The following is a 20270-nucleotide window of genomic DNA, read 5'->3' on the forward strand; positions in this document are numbered from 1 at the left end:
TCTTCCCCCAAAACATAAAGACATCCAACTTGCCATTGCATATTCAGGTTGCAGCTAACACATGCCATCTAGCTTAGGGGTGGAGGAGGTGGGCAAGTTTGGGAGGCATGCTGATCTTTTTCATCATTCCTGGATTAGTAAATAGTTTTATCACCAAAACAAGCACACATTTCATTGCAGCTCTTTTCAAGGCTGAGCATGCTCAGTTGAGAATTGAATTGATAAAAGGAGCTAGCCTTTCCTTAATCACAAATGAATGCCTCTATTTCTGAGAGAAATCCTCAGTGTTTTCCAGATTTTTATAAGCAGCAGTTAGATGACTCAATGGATAAAGTCCTTCCTGGATTTGACTCCTACCTCAGACTATTGATTGTATAAGTCTGGGAAAAAGTCATTTAAGTTCTTAGCCTCAGTAAAATGAGTATAATAATAGCAACTATTTCAATGGCAAGTTATAAAGTTTAAGGTAAAAATAATAAACAGTAATTTTAGAAAACAAATTCATTTTTGCATATTATCTATGACTTCTGACCTATCTAAATATATCTCCCAAAGAATTAGAAATGACAGTGCATTTAGGAGCTCTTTTTTGTTCAGTCTTGCTTCCCCAGAATATTACCACAGTGTAGGGTCCAAATTCTTTTGTGTTGTCTAACAAACACTGGGAAAAGAAGGGACTCATGGCATAGATGGGGGTAAGTTCATTTTCCTCAGTGGGAGGAGAGTCATCTATTTGCAACAAATAATATTAGTTCTATAAAGAAATATTATATAGTTGTGATAAGGCCCTTAAAATCATTAGGGTTGGAAAGGACTTGAATATGGAATAATGGAAGATGGGATAGACATAGATCTTCTTAGGTTATGAAGTTATTAACTAGGTTATCTAATTCAAGGGCCTTGAAATGGCATAAGATGTGTCTACTTTCTTTCTTCTCAGTCTTATTCCAGCTCTTCCAAAGTTACTAGCCATCAAACTCCAAAGTCTTCTCTCCATCCTCATTCTCCTTGACCTCTTTATAGCAGTTGACACTATAAATCACTCTCTTGATACAGTCTTCTCTCTAGGTTTTTGGGCCACTATTCTCTCCTACTTCTACTCCTGCCTAATGTGAGAGCTCTTTCTCAGTTTTCTGATCATGATCTTCATCTAAATCATATTCTCTAACCAAAGATGTCCTTCAAGGTTCTGTCCTTGGGCTTCTCTGCTTCTCCCTGGAATAATCATTAGGTAATCTTATCAGCTCCCTTATCATCTTCCATTTAATCACTATATCTATGCTGATTATTCTCAAATTTATCTATCCAGCACCAATTGATGCTGACATCCAATCTCCCTCCTACAATTCTTTCAGACATCTTGAACTGGATGTCTAGTTAACATCTTAAACTCAACATGTCCAAAACAGAACTCATATCTTTCTTGCAAACCCTACTCACTTTCTACTTCTTCTATTAAGGTGGAGGGTGTTATCATCCTCCCAGTCCCTCAAGCTCATATTATTTACCCACTACTTCCTCCCCCCCTCCCCCATTCCCCAGCCCCCATCATGTTCAATCTGTTGTGGATTTCAACTTTGCAACATCTTTAGAATACTCTCCTTCTCTCTCCAGAGACACTGATGCAAGCCCTCTCACAATCACCCCTGGGACTACTGCAAGCCTGATGATGACTGTCTCCCTCAAGTCCCCACTCCAATCAATCCATTCTCCACACAGCCAAAGTGATTTTCCTAAATTGTAGGTATGATCATGTCACCTTCCTAAGTCAATAAGCTCTAGTGACTTCCTATCATCTCTCCAGATCAAATACAAAGTACTCTGCATGGCAGTCAAAGCCTTTTATAACCTAGTACACCTTCCTACCTTTCCATTTTTTCTTATATCTAACTCCTTCACTTTGGGAATTCCAGTGCACCTGCTTCTTTGCTGTTCCAAAAAGATGACAATTTCTTTGCTCTGTCAATTTTTTTCTGGCTGGTGCTTCTCATTCTTTATTTCTGCTTATAACCTTCCCTAGCTTCCTGTAAGCCTCAACTAAATCCTCTCTTTTATAGGACAGGAAACCTTTCCAACTTGTCTTAATCCAAGTGTCTTTCCTTTCCTAATGATAATTTCCTATTTATTCTGTATATAGTTTGCTTTGTATATATTTGTCTGCATGTTATCTCCCCAATTAGACTGTAAACTCAGTCTTTTGCCTCATTTTGTAGCCCCAGTGTTCAGCACAGTAGGTGCTCCATAAATATTTATTGAGCCAAAAACAAATAATATAACAGAACATAGATAATGTTAATATGTGGTTCTCTAGGTCAGTATGCATCCTGCATACTGCAACCTGTATGTAGAGGTCTCTATTTTTACTTAAGTTTGACAACACATCTAATTCAATCTCCTGTGCAATGAATCCCAATCACCATGTTCAAGGTAACCCTTGAATCCCTTCCATTCAACCGTTCCTTAACTGAAGCTTATACAGCCTGTTATTTTTTCTTTCTAAAAAATTCAATACTGACCAAAGGGAACTTTAGTAAAGGAGAAGGCAAATCATATTTTTAAAGAAGGGGAAGGAAATAAACATAGCATCTACTCTGGGCCAGGCACTGTGCTAAACACCTTTTCATTTATTTTCATTTCAAAAAAATATTTCATTTAATCCTTACAATAACCCTTCAAAGTAAGTGCTATATTTATCCTCATTTAACAGTTGAGGTCACAGCTAGCAAGAGACCCAAATTTGAACTGGAGTCTGACATCAGATCCAGCAAGCATTTTATCCACTGTACTACCTAGCTATCATTAGTATTATGTGTAATAGCCATTTACAGAGAAAATGATGCCCTTTCAGCTCTAAAAGGCCTTAATTCTATGGCCTATATACATGATTTAAACTAAAGCAAGAGTTCTGGAAACAAAAGGATGTATATCTGAATCTTTGTACTACACTGTCCTATCAAACATCATGGCAAGATGCCAATGCTTAGAAATTAACATATGGTATTATCCTATCTTGATGGATTTGTGGTGACAATATTCTATCATTCAATTTCCTTTCCTTTACATTCCTATTCTATGCTAAGGACATCTTTAGTTATTTTCCACAAATGATATTTTCCACTGGGTTCCATCAAAACATCCAATATTTACTTTTGCCTGCCAGTTACCTTCTCACCATCTGCCTTGCTAGGATGTGAAATGCGCTTCCTCTTATACTATTACTCCTTTCCAGTTCTAATCTTAATCCAAACAATTTGGGCACTGCTCCAGGAAAGACAATCTATTCCCTACAGATCCACTCATGATCTCAAAACTTTGTAGATAGAAGTGCTTAAACTCCTTTTTCTATCAACATATTATTAAATGATAAAATGAATTACATAGAATTACAAAGGAAACCAAAGTTTGTTTTTTTCTCACCCAAGAGCAGAGTCCCCTAGATATCTATACGTGGAAGCCAAATTAAGAACTGTTTTAAACCAAAATGCCCTTTGCCTTTCTCTGGCCACAACGACTCTGTCTCTTGTTTCTCTTTGGACGAGATAAGGTGAGATCTTTCAAGACAGTTGTGAAAATCGAGTAAGGCTTCATCTATTTCAGAGTTTGGGTAGACCTGAAGGATTTTAAGCATTGAGTCAAGGGCATACTTAAATCCCCTTCCTGCTACCCTCCTATGACATCAGTGTCTCCCTGTTTCAGTCAAATATGGGCAACTATGTACTTATTGGTCAAGTTCAATTTCTTGGCTAGTTTAGAATGCAAGATCCTCAGCCAATAAGGATGAGAGTCAGTGGTCACCTATTTGCATTAGGGATTAAAAATGTTGGTGCTTCCTCCCTTCCATTGTTTGCTCCATGGGTGGGATGCCCTTCTCGAGAGAATGCATAATAAATTTTGCTTTGCTTCTAGAGCCCCCTCGCCATTTCTGAACCACACACTTTTATTAGAATGTAAGCTTCTTGAGGAAATTGCCTTGCTTTTCAGTATTGCTTTGGATATATTAAGTGCTTTTTTTTTTTTTTTTAAATTCAACCTAGAAATCACAAAAATCTTGACAATACCATTTTCTCTTAAAAGGACTTCCAATAAACTGCAAGACAGGACTAGAGCCTCATTCCAGTATTTTACAAGATACTGCCAAAAAATAGTTTTGTGGAATATAGGACATGAAACTTGAATTCTTGTGGGGTATTTCTGAAAAAGCAGACAGGGACTCCTCAGTGAATAAAGGAAAAGGAAAAACTTCTATCCTAGTTCTCACTCTTCAGAAGAGCCATTCATTATTTATTTCTATATCCTTCCAACTCCATTTATCTCCGAAGGCTTAGTAATTAAAAGTTAAAAGAAATTTCAACTGTACTTAATTAAATTCTATTTTATAGAGAAATATACCATTCACACTCCTTTGGCTTTTTTTTTTTTTTTTTTGGAGGCAATTGGGATTAAGTGACTTGCCCAGAGTCACACAGCTAAGAAGTGTCAAGTGTCTGAGACCAGATTTGAATTCAGGTCCTCCTCTTGACTTCACAGGCTGGTACTCTATCCACTGCTTTACCTTAGCTACTTTTGGCTTATTTTAACAAGCCTTTCTAGCAGGTTTGCAAAGAGAAAAACTATGCCTCTTTCAGCAGAATTGCTGTCTTCAACAATCAGGCCACAATATACACCCAACTCTTATTTTAGGTAAGTATTGGGAGGAAAAGAGGAAATTATAATGGAAAATATGGTAAGCTACTTTTCTATCTACACAGGTTAACTTTATCAGCTTGAAATACAATGAGAAGAGGGAAATGAGAATGATACAGTTCTCTTTTGCAAGCCAATTTGGGATAATCATGATTTTTAATCCTCAAAGACACAAGGAGGCAAAATGTCAAGCCTCTAAATTAGATAAGCAAAGATGCTGAAACTCCCAAGGAATTAAGAAACTCCCTCACTTAAAAATGCCTCTAAAGAAGGAGAGGCCCAGCTTGGTCACTATAACTTTTGGGAAGGGCAAGTTCTTTGAAATTAAAGTAGCTTACTTTCACTCTCCTCAACTGCCTTCTCTGAATATCTACCAGAAGAAAAACAAACGAAAAAAAAAAGGTCAAAAGTGAAATCTATCCATTTTTCTACTACAATAAAAGATTTAATATAAGAAAATATAGCTGTTTTAAGAGCCCTTGATTCAGAATTCAGAAGGATTCAGAAGACAGATTCCAATCCTGGCTTTACCTTCCATTTTTATTAGCCAATGGCCACAGAACTTTGGATATTGACACATTTTCTTTACATCTGTTTTCTCAGCTCTGAAAAAAAGATAGTATAACCTGGCCCACCTATTTTTACAAGGTTGTTATAAAGATAAAAAGAAAAAATGAAAGTGAAGTTTTTTAAAACTGTCAAATACTACATGTAAATAATCTAAATTGGAGCTACAAGGTATTAATACTAGTGGGAAAAATGCTCCTCATTTTTCACTATTCTCCCAAATCATTCTCTGGTACTCTTCAAAAGATGACTGCATGATGGCATGTTAGAAGCAAATATGATATCATAATTGCTTTGGATTGCAGTGCCTTGGGTAAAACTTGGATGCCTCTAATTTCTGTAAAAATACCATTTACATCACAGAAATTATAAATTCATTTAACCAAGTAGAACTACAATGACAGGAAGATAGCCTTTATAGCTCTATAGCACTCCTGTTTCTAGAACCTTTTTTCCCCTCCTGAGGCAATTGGAGTTAAGTGACTTGCCCAGGGTCACACAGCTAGGACACATTGTACCTGAGACTGGATTTGAACTCGGGTCCTTCTGACTTCAGGGCTGGTGTTCTATCTACTGCGCCACCTAGCTGCCCCCTGTATCTAGAATCTTATCTTGTCATTTCGTTATGTATTTTCTGATGATTTAAAAAAAAGAAATGCTGGTCTAAATTTCTAAGATAGGACGTGAACTATACTGTGTGTATACTTCTAATTTGGTATTGATGCTAGGCTTATTCTCAAGATAGATTTCCCTACCATCCAAAAGTAGTATCAGTAGCAGCAGTTATTTTCTTCCCAAGGATAGCATTCTGCAGAATGTCACTTCCAAGGTGACCCAAGTTTTTCTGCGAGTTAGGCAAGCCATTTAGCAAAGTAATGGATACTACATTTTTTTGTGCTCAGCTAGTTTAAATAGAGTATAGTGCTGGTTGGCTTTGTTTAAAAAAAAAAAAAAATCTCGATAAGATTGGCCAACTAACTTGCAAATAAGTACCAGTAATATGGAGAGGATCTAGAAAAGGGTCAGGGAATTATTAGGCACTAATAAAAACAAGGATGGGCATATTAAGAATGGCCAAACTTAATTGTTCTTATTATTGATATATACTAAATATATGTGTATATATATTCAAAAATGAATGCAATTTTTCTAGTGACTTCAAACAACCAAAAGATGAATGTGTTCTCATTTTTAAAAAATTCATAAAACTTTTTGTCTAGGAAAGAGTTAAGATAGTAGCCCCATGGCATGAGGGTACAATTTCCACAGTAATTAATATGTCTTGTATAAAATCTGTCAGCATTTTTTTTTTTTTTTTTGGTATCACTTCCCTAACTGAAAGATCCTTTCTCCATTGCTGGCCATCACATTTCAGTTGTAGCTCCTAGAAGATTATTGCTTTTCCTTTCTCTTATATACCAATATAAGCACAGGCCTGTAATATCATATTTCACCAGCAGGTGCCACCATCTATCAAACTGATGCATTAAGTCAAAAATTCCTAAACTCAAAAGTATATAAAAAGAATTCGTTCCTTAGCTCCGAATTTGTAATCAGAGCTACAAATTTAAAGGTCTGTGTTTTGAGGATGGGCTGAAAAGGCACGGCCAAGTGCCTATGCTCATCTTCTGGATGTGCATGTGAGAGGTCAATGGAACAGAAGAGTCACCCTCCCCTCACCAAAAAAACAAAAAAACAAACAAACAAACAAACAAAAAAAAACACTACAAGAAGATATAGTGTGAATTCACCTGGTTTCTTTAAAATAGAAAAGGAAACAGTCTGGCCTTATCAAAAGCCTAGTTATTTGAGTCAATTCAATTAATAACATTCAATAAGCTCAGCATTGGAAATACAAGAAAAAATAGTCAGATTTTTCTCTCAAGGATCTTATTGTCCATTGGCAAAACATGTCCATAAATGAGTAAACCACAGATTAGGGTGTTTTGGAGAGACCAAAAATTCCCAAAGATGGGAATAAGGGAAGGGATAAAAATTAAAGGAATGGGGATAAGGCTAAGACTAATTTACAAAGAGGATGCCGCCTGAAAGAGAATAGGTAATTTTGGGGAGAAGCAGCATGTCAGGATTGTATGGATGGATAATGGTAGATCCTGTCACACCATAGAAAGCCCAGTTTGGCTGGAATGTAAAGTTAATGAAGAGAAGTTTTAATGAGGTTAGAAAGGTCGATTGAAGGGACTCAAGTTTGTGGTAAAAGAATTTAGATTTTATCTCTGAGGTTCGAAGAGTGCCCCTATTTTGAGCAAGGAAATATACCTTACCACGATTCTCTTAGCAGTTATGTGAAGATCAAATTGGAGAGGATAAAGACATACAATAGAGAGAAGAATTAGGAAGCTATTATAGTTATAAATGGGCTTGCATATGGGTCATTGTGATTTATTATCAGTAAGTGTTTGATGTGTTGATTTTATATACCTATATACCTTGGGGTCATGTATAAATTTCTTGGGCAAAAAGGGTTCAAAAATGGAAATAAGAAGCCCTAGTCTAGACAAATAATGATGAGGGCTAGTATAGCTAATTCACAATGAGGGGAGGTGTTGGGGTTTGAGAAGAAATTTAGGTGAGTTGTCCATCAAGGTATCTAGCCCTCATGCTAGATACATATATTTGAGTCAACTGAGTAAAGATAATTAAGATGAAAATGTGGATGGTAGAAACCAAAGAAGAGAGTATAGAGGTTATCTATAGGAAGAAACCCAAATAAAAATATTTTAATGATTACTGAAAATAGCAAATAAAGTGCCCAAATAAGGGTAAACACTGGTGTTTTTGAAAGATAATACTACTGAAGAATCAGAAAAATAGCAAGTACATTTAATACCACTGCTTAACATTCCCAGGACAACAGAAAACAAAGGAGAAGCAACTTGGAAAGTGCATTATATTTATAATCTGACCACCTAGGATAAAATCCCATCTTTACAATTAATTGCCTGAGTTAAATTAACATCTCTAGGTTTCAGTTACATCATGTGTAAAATGAAAAGACTGGAGGAAGAACAGTGGACCAACTAAATTCTTCTACATCTAAAGCTATGATGCTACAATCTTGACAAAAGTCAAGCAGTAAAATCTTTTCATTATACGGATGAGGAAGCAGGTCCCAAAAAGTTCAGTGTTTTGGCTAAAGTCACACAACAACTCAGTGACACAAATAATCTAGGTATCCTGTCCTCCAAAATCCAATGTTCTTTCTACCCTTTCACAGTAAATACAAAAATTATTTATAGAAGTCCCAAGAAACAAGAACAATCTTTCATTTGAATAAATTTAGGAAGCCCAAAAATGCTGGTCGCATCATACAAATAATCTGAACATACACTTTCTTTTCATTCCCAGTAATGATTAGGGGAGGGGAGAAGAATAGAGTGGGATATTTTAGTATCCTTTCCTTTCTATCCTTTAGATAATTCATGTGAGTCACTAGTGAACATCTGTAAATATATTAGGCACATCTTTAGCGTTAAAAAATGGAGAAAATTTCAAAAAGCAATACTAAAATTTTGTTGGCAGTTGCAAACCTATTTGTGATTCATCAAATATGACCTGCCTAAGGAAAATTACTGAGGAGAAATTACTTTCTCACCTCTTTATCCACCAGGTATCAACTATTCTTTATTCCAATTCAGATCACTTGTAAAATGACTTCCAAAAAATTGCTTTCACTTAGGCAGATAAAAAGTTAGCTAGCTGTTAGGTACTCTAAGGGGAACAGGACCTGGAAGCCATGGAGACAGATGTTTCTGGGATTCCAATTCAATTTATTCCCAATCAACAAAACTTTAGAATATGTTTCCATATAGAAATGATGTTATAAATAGTGGCTAGAAATACAATCTTAATCCTCATAAGGATTCCCTGACTCAAGTTGGTGGGTTTTTTGTTTGTTTGTTTTTTTGGGGGGAGGGTAATAATAATGTCAGATCACAACCATTAAATCCAAAATGCTGCTTTAATTTATTTAGCTGATGCATTTATAATAACATGAATCCTACGGAATTAACTATTCTGGTAAAATTAGCTGGCCTAACATCCTGTTTCTGTGAGGAGAGATTATTATTGGGGTGTGTCTACTTGAAATAGGACTTTAGGGACTATATGTATAAGGAATACATAGGCATTTAATGGAATACCTGAAAAAAATTATCACCACATATATAAAATATTGTTTTTAAAGGAAAATATATTCTAAATTCCACATAACTGACTCAAAACTTTTAGAGCTAAGCTTTTAATAAGTTAGGATACATTTATCAATTGAAATATTATTATACCTTTATATACCATATAAAGACCATTATATCTCCATTTCCTAACACAACATCTGGCATATGATAAATGCTTGCAGGTAGATTAATAGTTATTATATTACATATGCAAAATACTAATATTCAAACAATTAAAGCAATAAAATAATTTACATTTATGCCAACTAATCCTCCCCAAGGAGACATTTATTTTGCCTCTTATAATAAATATGTACATAAGTGAAACATCATTTTCTTGCAAATGGATTATTTTTTCATTCTTCTAAAGATAAGTCTCAGAGTCCTTGGTCTAAAATGAGAATACAATTCTTTGAAATGTTCATAGTCCTGCAATAAAGGGCAGTATGGAAAGCAAATAGGTGCCCATCAGTCTTTTTTTTTTTTTTTTTTCCTGAGCTAGTTGGGATTAAATGACTTGCCCAGGGTCACACAGCTAGGAAGTGTTAAGTGTCTGAGACCAGATTTGAACTCAGGTCCTCCTGACTTCAGGGCTGGTGCTCTATCCACTGCGCCACCTAGCTGCCCCGTGCCCATCAGTCTTAAAGCAATTATTTCTTCTCATCCTTGAGATCACATTGCTTTAATTTAGAATTCTTAAGAATACAGCTAAATTTTTCTTCCTCACATATCCTCCTTTAGGAAAAAGAAAATCAATACTATTTCCCATGGGGGGAAAAAAACTATTTCTAATATTGTGCAGAATAAATACCTTAATAAGGTACAGAATCAAAATACATACTCAAGGGATATTTGAATCTTCCATTCTAAAAAATTCATTCCAGATGGTATACAGATGATTAAAATGCATTTCAAAATTTTTTACAATGCTAATCTTCATGATCACTATTCTTCGTGTTACAAGGGCTCATATATGTACAATACTATGTTGTACATTGGAGAGAAAAGTAAAATAAGCAGCAAATAATCATGGTCGTTAATAAAAATATACTAAGTTATCTCTTAACAGCAAACTGCTGTTCAGCTATGTATGGAACATGAGACTTTGCCAAGTCACTGGGAGGGTAGGGGGAGGGAGAATAAACTAGGAAGGGTGAGCAATACTACCAGTACCCAACTACCCATGATTTTGTGTAGAAAGTGAACTCTGAGGAAATCTTGAAAGGAGGACAGGCAGAATGCTTATTGGACGGTAAGGATTTGAAACTGTGTTGCAAGTTGAGTCCAATGAAAGAACCTAACAGATGAAAGAGTTCTTAGATTTAAATGTAAATGGAGCAAGGATGGAATTATGGACTATTTAGGCAGAAAAAACAAAACGCTGGGCTGTGTGTGTGTGGGGGTGGGTGGGGGGTGTCAGTAGTATCTTCTATTCCAGATCTCAGAGCAGTAGTGGGATAAGCAGATCAGATGACTTGGATCAAGTGACTTGGTTGGACATTAATATAGAGAGGAAGGGAGAAGGACAATTGCCTAAAGAGCAGCTAATTAGCTCCGGACTGTAAACTGAGGGAATATGCAGATCGCAGATCAGCATATGACCTAGTTTGGCCATGATAGAAACAGACCTTTAAAAATATAAACAAAAGGCACCATTTAATTTTTTTTTTTTTTAATGTCAGTGGCTCCCTAATGCTAAAATCCTCAGCCTGGCATTGAAAAGCCCTCCATAACCTAGCTCCCACATTGTTATTTCCAGTCTTATTTTACATAAAGTCCCTTCATCCACTCCAAGTTCTGGTCAAATGAGCCTACTAACTGTTACCTATATACACTATTCCACCATCCATGTGCCTTTGTTGAATGAATTGGAGCCAGGACTTGGGGCCATAAAGAAATGCAGATTGCAATCAATCAATCAATCAATCAATCAATAATAATAAAAGAAATGCAGATTTTGAGTGTAAGTCAACATTGTAAATTGAGTTAGTATATGCCTACAGTAACATAATAGCACTTTAAACTCATATCTGGGAACCTCTTCCAGACAGAGATACTCTTCAGTGTAGGTCAAGAATACCTAAGAAGGTCAAGTATGTTTTCATGGCACAAAACTGCATGGGGAACTCCAATGAAAACTTTAAACACATCTTAGCAACTGGATCCTATTTGAATTATACTTTTTACTTGAATTGTGTGGGCTAACTTCTCAATTTGGCATTGTTCAGTTAGAAGGAGAGTTCACAGAATTATTTAGAAAAGCTGAACTAACAATGCATTATGCATAATGTATATGATATAGTCAAGTTTCATGCATGAAGCAAGTCTTTGGCCCCATTTATTTCTTGATTGAAACCATATTTTCCAATGGATTTTAGCTGCTTTCCCCTGGGCCTACCTTCACTTTGAAGTTGCAGAATATGTCAAGGTAGAATTCCACTCAATTTGAAGACCCTTATCAAATCTAGATGGCATTTTCTACATCTTCATCCTCTGCAATAGATGTTGGTGTCTAAGCTGGTAGGTTTTGCTTTTCCATGTCAAAAGCATTTTAAAAAACTGGGAAAAGGGGCTTCTAGCATATTGTGTATATTTTCTTTGGAAGACTTACAAAAAAACCTGATAGACAAGATATTCAGATTTGAAATGGTTTGGATGAGTAATGACCTATACTGGAAGAAGAAGTAACAATAATATTGACTTGGATTTATATAAAGCTTTAAAGGTTACATTGTGCTTTCCTCCCAAAAGCCTTATTAAGGTAGCCTGAGTAGTATTATCCTCATTTTACAGATGAAGAAACTGGCAGTCATAGAAGTTAAGCCCAAGGTCCAATGACTAAAGAGCCAAGATTTCAGTCCAAGACTCCTGCCTCTTAAGTATAAACATTCTTTCTACTAGGTCTCAAGTACTCACCTACCACGTGGACGTGGTAAAATAGGTTCAGTGAAAAGAAATATGCTGCTTCACTGTCAGATGATGGCTAAGACATGCCCTTCCCCTTCCACTTCACATTCTCCCCATCCCCCTTCATGACAAAGGCTCTTCTTGATCATGTTGGGGGTTCTCATCTTTAGCCATGGAATTATGCCCTTGGTGCCATAAACAACTGAACCTTATGGCCCAGTTGATTAATATACTTGGTCCTTCATAGAATACACCTGGCAGCTGTATGATCTATGTATGATCCACTTTACTTCTCACTTGACTCATTTATCAGGAAGGCTAATGATGTTTGTGCTACCAGCCCTAAGTGTTGTTAGGAGGATAAAGTGATAATGATGTATGTGAGGAAACTGCCATATTAGTATCAGCTGAAGGAACTAGGAATGTTTATCTAGTTAAGAGAAGATGATGGAAGAGAGATGAGGTATGGAACAGCTGGCTTCAAGTATTTAAAGGGTTTTCTCATGTGGAAAGTAGGGTTAGGTTTGTTCCACTTGGCCCCTGAAAGCAGATTTATGAGCAACAAGTGGACGTTGTAATATAACAAATCTAGGTTTGATGAAAGGAAGACGAGAGCTATCCACAAGTGGAGTGAGCTGCTATGACGGTAGCATTTGACCTCTTATTATATATGTGACAGAGAGGGAATTCTTGTTCAGGGTGGGTTGAACAAGATAAATAAATCTACAGAATTTACAGAATTCTGAGCTAATTAAGTAAAGCAAAAACTATTGACCATCCATGTGTGATGAGTTGTTCTTAAAGCAAGGATTGTAATTGTAAACAAGGTTCTGAGTTAAGGATGCTTTATATAAAAGTCAAAACCTGGCCAAAAATGTCCCAATCACTCCAAAACACATTAGCCTGCCACTATCTACCTCAAAGGATTACTGGGAAGAAAAAGGGGGAAGAAGGAATTATTTGTAAACCTGAAGGACACTGACAATTTTTTTTGTAGAATCATTTTCAGTCACATCTATTCTCTGTAATCTCATTTAAGGTTTTCTTGGCAAAGTTGAGGAAACTGAGACAAACAGGATTAAATTACTTGCTTAGAGTCACAAAGATAGTAAGAGTCTGAGGTTGGATTTGAAGTCACAAAGATGAGTCTTCCTAACTCCAGGCTTCAAACTGTCCAACACGCCATCTAGTTGCCCCATTGATAATCAGAGGACTGTTCAAAATGAATAAGATTCCTTTCAAGGCAGTGTGCTCTCCATTACTTTAGTATTCAAACAGGTTTGATGATTAGCTGATGAATTAGATGATTAGGGATATTATAGAGAGGAATATTTCTGAATGGGGTAGGAGAATGAGAGAAATAGAGATACTTGAGTTAGAAGGGACCTTTGGATGTCATCTAGCCCAAAGTTCCTTCCAACTCAAATATCTATTTCTGTCATTCTGGTTCCCTGTTTCTTCTATACTGTACTGTCTCTCTTTTTTACTTCCAAGCCTTATGAAAAATCTGAAATTGTGTGATAAAATTATATCATCTGGTATTTTGACTCAGGAGGGAAAAGGACCCATATGTACCAAAAAAATTTGTAGGAGCTCTTTTTGTGGTAACAAAGAATTGGAAAAGGAGTGGATGCCCATCAATTGGGGAATGGCTGAACAAGTTGTAGTATGTGAAGATAATGAATATTATTGTTGTAGTAAAAAAAATTGTGAACAAGTTGATTATAGAAAGGCCTGGAAAGATTTATGTGAACCGATGATGAGTGCAACAAGCAGAACCAGGAATACTATTGTACACAATAATAGCAAGAATGTGTGATGATCAACTATGAAAGGCTTGGTTCTTCTTTTCAGTAGTTCAGTGATCCAAAGCAATCCCAATAAACAGGAAATGCCATCTGCATCCAGAAAAAGAACTAAAACTGAATGCAAATCAACATGTGCTGTCTTCACTTCTTCTCCCATGGTTTTTCCCTTTTGTTCTATTTTTTCCCTGCCAACATAATTCATAAAGCAATATTTATTAAAAATAAACTTACTAGATAAATCAAATCAAATCTGTATAATAATGCCCCTCAACGAATGCAGAACAACAATGATGAGATAAGGTGCACTCTATTCCCACCTTCCCACTTAACATCTATTGGTAGCCAACCTTCAATTGATGGGCCTTTCCATGTGAATAAGATGGTCCTTGGCCAGATATATGACTTAGCATTTCGTCTTTAATCAATTTTCTGGCTCAGTCAGATCTGCCCACGTTTGTGTTCTGCTGGCATAGACTTTTGTGAGCTCAAAGTCACCTCTATGCCACAGTTAGGCATCAGAAAGATTTTAATAGCAGTTGGGGGACTACATTCTATAAATATTAAATACAGGCATTTTAAATTTTAAAACATTCCTATGTTGGAGGTTGACTTTCATCTCAGAATAAACAAAAATCCCCAGGACTTGTTCTAAATACAACTGGCTCTTACACTGCTTCAAAAGGTTAGACCACTGCTCAGAGAAAAGATGCTAGCTATGCGAACCCCAAATCATAGTCGAACCGATAAAGACTCTTTTAAAGATGGATTGTCTTTGTTCCTCCTCACTTAGCTTTGAGAGAAGCTTTCACCATTTATGTGACACATTTCACTTTCATCTACTAGGAGTGAAAAGCCAATCTGTTCCTATCAAGAGGTTTACATTCTTGGACTTTGTAATTCTCTAAATCCAGGCATGCACTTACTCTGCAGCTAAAGTGCTCCCTGATCCTGCAGCTGATTCAGAAACTATTCAATGTAGTAACATCTGAATCCTCAAATCCATTTGAAGAATAAAAGACCTTGACATCTTCTGCATGTGACTAATCATTAAGAGTTTAGTAGGAGGACCTTGGCTAGGAGCCTGGTTAAGAAGGTATGGATAGAACCTGCCTAAGTAAGACTGGGAGAAAAAAAAATCTCACAGGTGCTGAGGATGATTAGAAGGGGATGAAAGAGAAATCAAGAAGTAAAAGGAAACTGGCAATGGGGAAAGTGCACTTATAAACAGTGGGCAGTAAACTCTTGCTGGAGTCAAGAAATAGAGCAGAAAGTGTTTAAGTGAATAAAAGATGTTCACTTAAATCAGGAATGAAACCATACTCAAGCACATGTGTTTTCTAACCCTACTAAACCAGAATGTCTCTGTCTGGAATTTGGCCTTTAAAAAAAAAAAAAAAAAAACCGGTATTATAAAATAGTGGGAACAGTTTGCTGAATCCTATCTCTGCCATTTACCCTGAAGCTCAAATGTGATACATGTAAAGCATTTTTCAAACCTTAAAATACTTCATAACTTCTATTGTCCCAGTTCTTAGATGAAGAAAATATATAGGTTTGATTCTAGTCCAAATTGGATTGCTAGGTATTTTTAACCACACAACGTTCAGCTTTAAAAAAAAAAATCATGTTTGTGTTGCTTGGGGTTCAACATATTATTCATGTATCACATTACTAATGTTCTTTTTGCTTCTATTTTGCTCTCTTCATGTACCTAAATGAAATGAAGACTATATGTTTCTTAAGAGCTCTAGTTTTAACAAAGACCTACAGTGCAGTTTTTACTGCTATTCAGAAATCCTTGCCCATCAAATTTTAAAGATTGCTTTCAAAGCCCTATTTGCTTAAGAATGAAGACACCTAAATTCAGAAGTACTAGAATTTCCTTAACTGAACAACATAGGAAAAAATCATCTTGGAAATCACCATGACCACATGGCCATACATTTCTCAATGTTTCTCCCATCTTTCTCCTTGACCCTCTAGGTTCAATCTTGTATTGTTATTTATTATATTCCACTTTCAATGATTAAAATATCAACTCCACCCTATCCCCTCCCCTCATTCCCCCCCCCCCCCCAAGGAAATAGCTTCCTTCATCCTTGGATATCAGTCAGTCAACAAATCAGTTAATAAGCAAGTAGTTGCCTTCCTTCTAAGCAGGTCTAATTTATCATGTAAATATGTGTATCTTGTTGATAAGTAATTGTTTTCATGTTTCTTCTTCCATTAGCTTGAAAGTTCTTTGGGAACAAGGATTTGACTTTTCTTTTATCAGCAGGCATTTGGCACAATGCCTAGCATATAGTGGGTGCTTAATAAATGCTTGCTGATTGACTGACTAGAACCATGAGAGAAAGCCTTTCAGTTCACATTATATCCCAGACAACATTCCTTTTTCCATTCCCATAAGCAGGTGGAGAGTAGAGATTGATGCCTGACAGCTTCCAAAACACCACAATAGCAGATTTGCTCATTCCATCCAGCTAAATAAATACTGCATATTACAGTAGAGAATGCACCCCAAGTCCAAACCAGGAAAAACAAAACCATATGCAAACAAAACTCCTAACCTACTTCTAAAGAATCTATTTCCCCATTCCTGAGATAATAACTGCTCAGGGCAAACCCCATTTTTCTAATGTAAAAAAAAAAAAAAAAACTTATCTTGTGTGGAAAGGAGTCAATTAAAAATGCTGTAATAAATTTGGATTGTCCCTTTAGCCTTCCACCCATTCCACTTCAGGGAATTTTCACATCAATACCCATTATGAAAATAAAGCAGCAGTGTTCTCTCACTGTTCTAGTTTGGCTGAAGAGTGTTTGCAACTGGTCACTTAGTTTTAATTGGATACAATAAACACAAGTTGCACTTCTAATAATTCTTTATAAGTGCAATCCCTTCTTAATGAGTCAGACCAATGGAATCAGCAATTGGATAACATTCAAGTTAACAATTTTCAGAGAACAACATTTTCAAATTTCAGCAACAGAGATAAACACTATTACTATAATACAAATATCTTCATTCATTATCAAGCAAACCAAAGGCATGCACTAAACAGCATTTAGAAAAGGATCGGTATTTTTAAAAAAAACACACCAACAAGATCAGAAATGCCTTTTCAAAGAAATAAATATCCAAGGTACACTGGAGCCTCGCTGGAACATTTGTGTGTGCCCTGCATCTTACAAATGATACCCACTCTGCATGCTCATAAACTGGGCATTAATGGTTATTTCATTCCCAAATCCCCATCTTGTCTAGGGTCCAAGGCAACCTCATATACAATTCTAGTCTATGACAAATAATGTTACAGCCAAGTTCCAGTGTGGTTTCCAAATAAAGTACATTTGAATAAATGACCATATTGACACTAACTAACCTGAAAGCATTTCTAGTTAGTTGTGCAAAAGAAAACAAAAACCCCAAGATCCCAAATGGGAGGGGATACTATTCTCCCTCTCTCCTCCCTAATTTCATTTACAATTTGTAAAACTACTCGGAGAGAGTGATGACTTTAATATAATAAAACCACTGTCATCATCGATAACAATAACTTCCTTATTAGTGCTGCCAGCATGAAAAAGGACCATATAGACAGCATTATGGTAACCTGAACATTTCTGTTCAGGATAAATTGGAGTATACAGATGATTAAACCTTAATATTGCTATTCAAATAAAGCTTCGATCCATATTTTCCCAAATAGGGCTTTCCAAATCAAATCCTTGATTTAGACAGTGATAGTGTCTGGCTCCCTGAAGAGCTGGGCAACTATTTGTTGTTTTTTAAAGACTTTTGTTAAATTTGTCACATGACTCTTTAGAGAGGGAAGGGGAAAAGAGAAGCGAATAGCATCTTAGAATTCCCTGCCAGTCTAGATCTGGCAAAGTCCCCATCTTTGGATGCTGAGAGTTATAGTGTAGGACCCACTGGCTCAAACTGCAAAGAAACCAGCATGAAGCTGAGTACATGATACTGTAGCACATAGTTGATTGCTGCCACTGGCTGGGGTTATACAAAAAATATTTTTTTAGAGGAGGGGTGAGTGTTCCCTGCTTCTGAAAGGTGGAAAATAAACTTGGAAAAGTGGTCATCTAAGGTTTGAGTATCTATCATGATATATCATCATACATTATTATAATTCAAAAATCAGCCCAACTAAAAATATTAAAGAACAAAAGATGTGAAAAGGCAAATTGTGACTGTGCCGGGCAACATGCATAACTATTTACTATTAAATGAACCACAACTTCAAGGGGGAAAGAACACAAAAGGGATCCCCAGCCAAAAAAAGAAGCTACTCAAAAAGGCCCTCTCAGCCCTAATTCATGACTAAGTGTGCTTCCAGGGGCTATTTCAGAGCAGAAGGTTACACAAAACATTTAGCAGACTTAACAATTTGATTAAACAGACTACTCAAGAGTTTAACAAATGTTCACAGCATACGCATAACACATTTACAACAAGAAAGAAGAAAGGCACCTGGAGACATCTGACACTGGGCATGCTCTGCAGGCATCTCAGTGCGCACATGCTCTCTACCAGGTTGGAGCAGCCTAGCCACAAAGACCTTGGCACAGAACACTGCAGGGTGACAAAAAGGAAGGAAGAGAAGAAGCAGTTAGAGGCCACAACAAATCACTTCACACAGGCAACTCAAATATTAGTGAGTTAAGTGCATCACTGTTTCCAGTTAAGTGATAGTTTATAAATGGCCAGGGGTAAAATAATTTAATTGAGACCTTTTAAAGTATGTGCCAACTTTCTGACCTACAGAAAGGAATGTCCATTTCCAACTGCTTGATTATTTTGGCTCATTGCTCAGGAGCCAGAAGGGACCTTAGAGGCCATCTAATTCAACCCTCTTATTTTACAGCTGAGGAAACTGAGGCCAGGAGAGGTTAAGGGACTTTCTCACAGACAGGTAATAAACAAGTGGCAGAGTTAGAATTTAAATTCAGGCCCTCTGACTCCAAATCCAGCAGCTTTCTCACTTCACACTATCCATGTCTACTTCATATACAAAATTGGATTATCTAACTGTATGTGTATGGATTACCTAGTGGCCCTATGAGTGGAGCTTTTTTCATTATATTAAAATGCAGGAGAGTTGGGGAAAGATAAGCTTTGCCACGGTAGTAGTAGATGAGGCCAAAGAATTAATAATATAATTCTAATTTTCACTATTATCAATATCTCTAAGATTAGTCCTAAGATTATAATTATTATTAATCTAAAACATCATCACCACCAAAAGTCAAGGCTGTGTTTTCTATAGATTTCAACAGCCTAGTTAGTATATTATATATGTAATTAAAGCATGGTTAGAATATCTAGATATCATAGAAAAATAGAAGAAATATTATGGGGCAGCATTCTCATGACATTTTAAAATCACTCAATCATTTATCTTTATCTTAAAAAGTTTACCAAAATGTTGTTTGATAAGTCAATATAATTTCATTATTATCATAGATTGCATAATGAGTGGATATAGTTAAACATATTTAAAAGTCCCATGCATTATACAAATCTTTAATATTTTAGAAATTCTATCATATATGATTTCCTATAGTTCAAAAAGGACGATTTTCTAATTATCTGAATACCAGAACCATGAAAATACAAGTGTAGGATTTAACAGATACACCTGTATTCATTGTCTAATTTCTTTTATTAGGAAATTTCCTCCTAAAACTTATCACATTCAAAGGGCAGATACACATCCAAGAAAGTTTTAAAAAAAGTAACATATGCATGCAAATAATCTGTAACTCCCCCGTTCAAGCATCATTGTTGTTAAGACAAAATAGGAGCTCTGACATTTGTATCCCCATTTATAATGTTCTTAATGCAATCTGGCTCTAGCCTCCCTTCCTGGATTTTTTATTTTACTCTCATTGAAATAATTTATACTCCAGACAAATTTGCCCTGCCTTTCTCTGAATATGTATTCCACATCTCACTTCCATGTTTTTGTACAATGCCCCGTGAAAACTGTCACCCTATTGATTCTTTCAAGGTTTTTAAGGTTCAAATCATTTGCTACTTCCTACCAGAAATTTTTCATGAGCACTCCTCTTCTCCCTCTCCTAGGGATATTCC

The 20270-nt window shown here is 36.1% G+C and overlaps 1 protein-coding gene across 4 annotated transcripts in view; it reads right to left on the bottom strand.

The window, feature by feature from the left end:
- Window positions 1-20270, bottom strand: part of FBXW11 (F-box and WD repeat domain containing 11) — an 83979-nt gene that overhangs the window by 30367 nt on the left and 33342 nt on the right. The window contains exon 2 of one of the 4 annotated variants that reach the window (XM_051978898.1): window positions 18648-18749. The exons of the other annotated variants lie outside the window; for them this stretch is intronic. Within the exon in view, the coding sequence (XP_051834858.1) occupies window positions 18648-18749 (102 nt within the window). The remainder of the gene's footprint in view (window positions 1-18647; window positions 18750-20270) is intronic. 4 annotated transcript variants of the gene reach the window in all.

Source organism: Antechinus flavipes, chromosome 2, assembly GCF_016432865.1.
Source record: "Antechinus flavipes isolate AdamAnt ecotype Samford, QLD, Australia chromosome 2, AdamAnt_v2, whole genome shotgun sequence".
NCBI classification, from domain to species: Eukaryota; Metazoa; Chordata; class Mammalia; order Dasyuromorphia; family Dasyuridae; genus Antechinus; species Antechinus flavipes.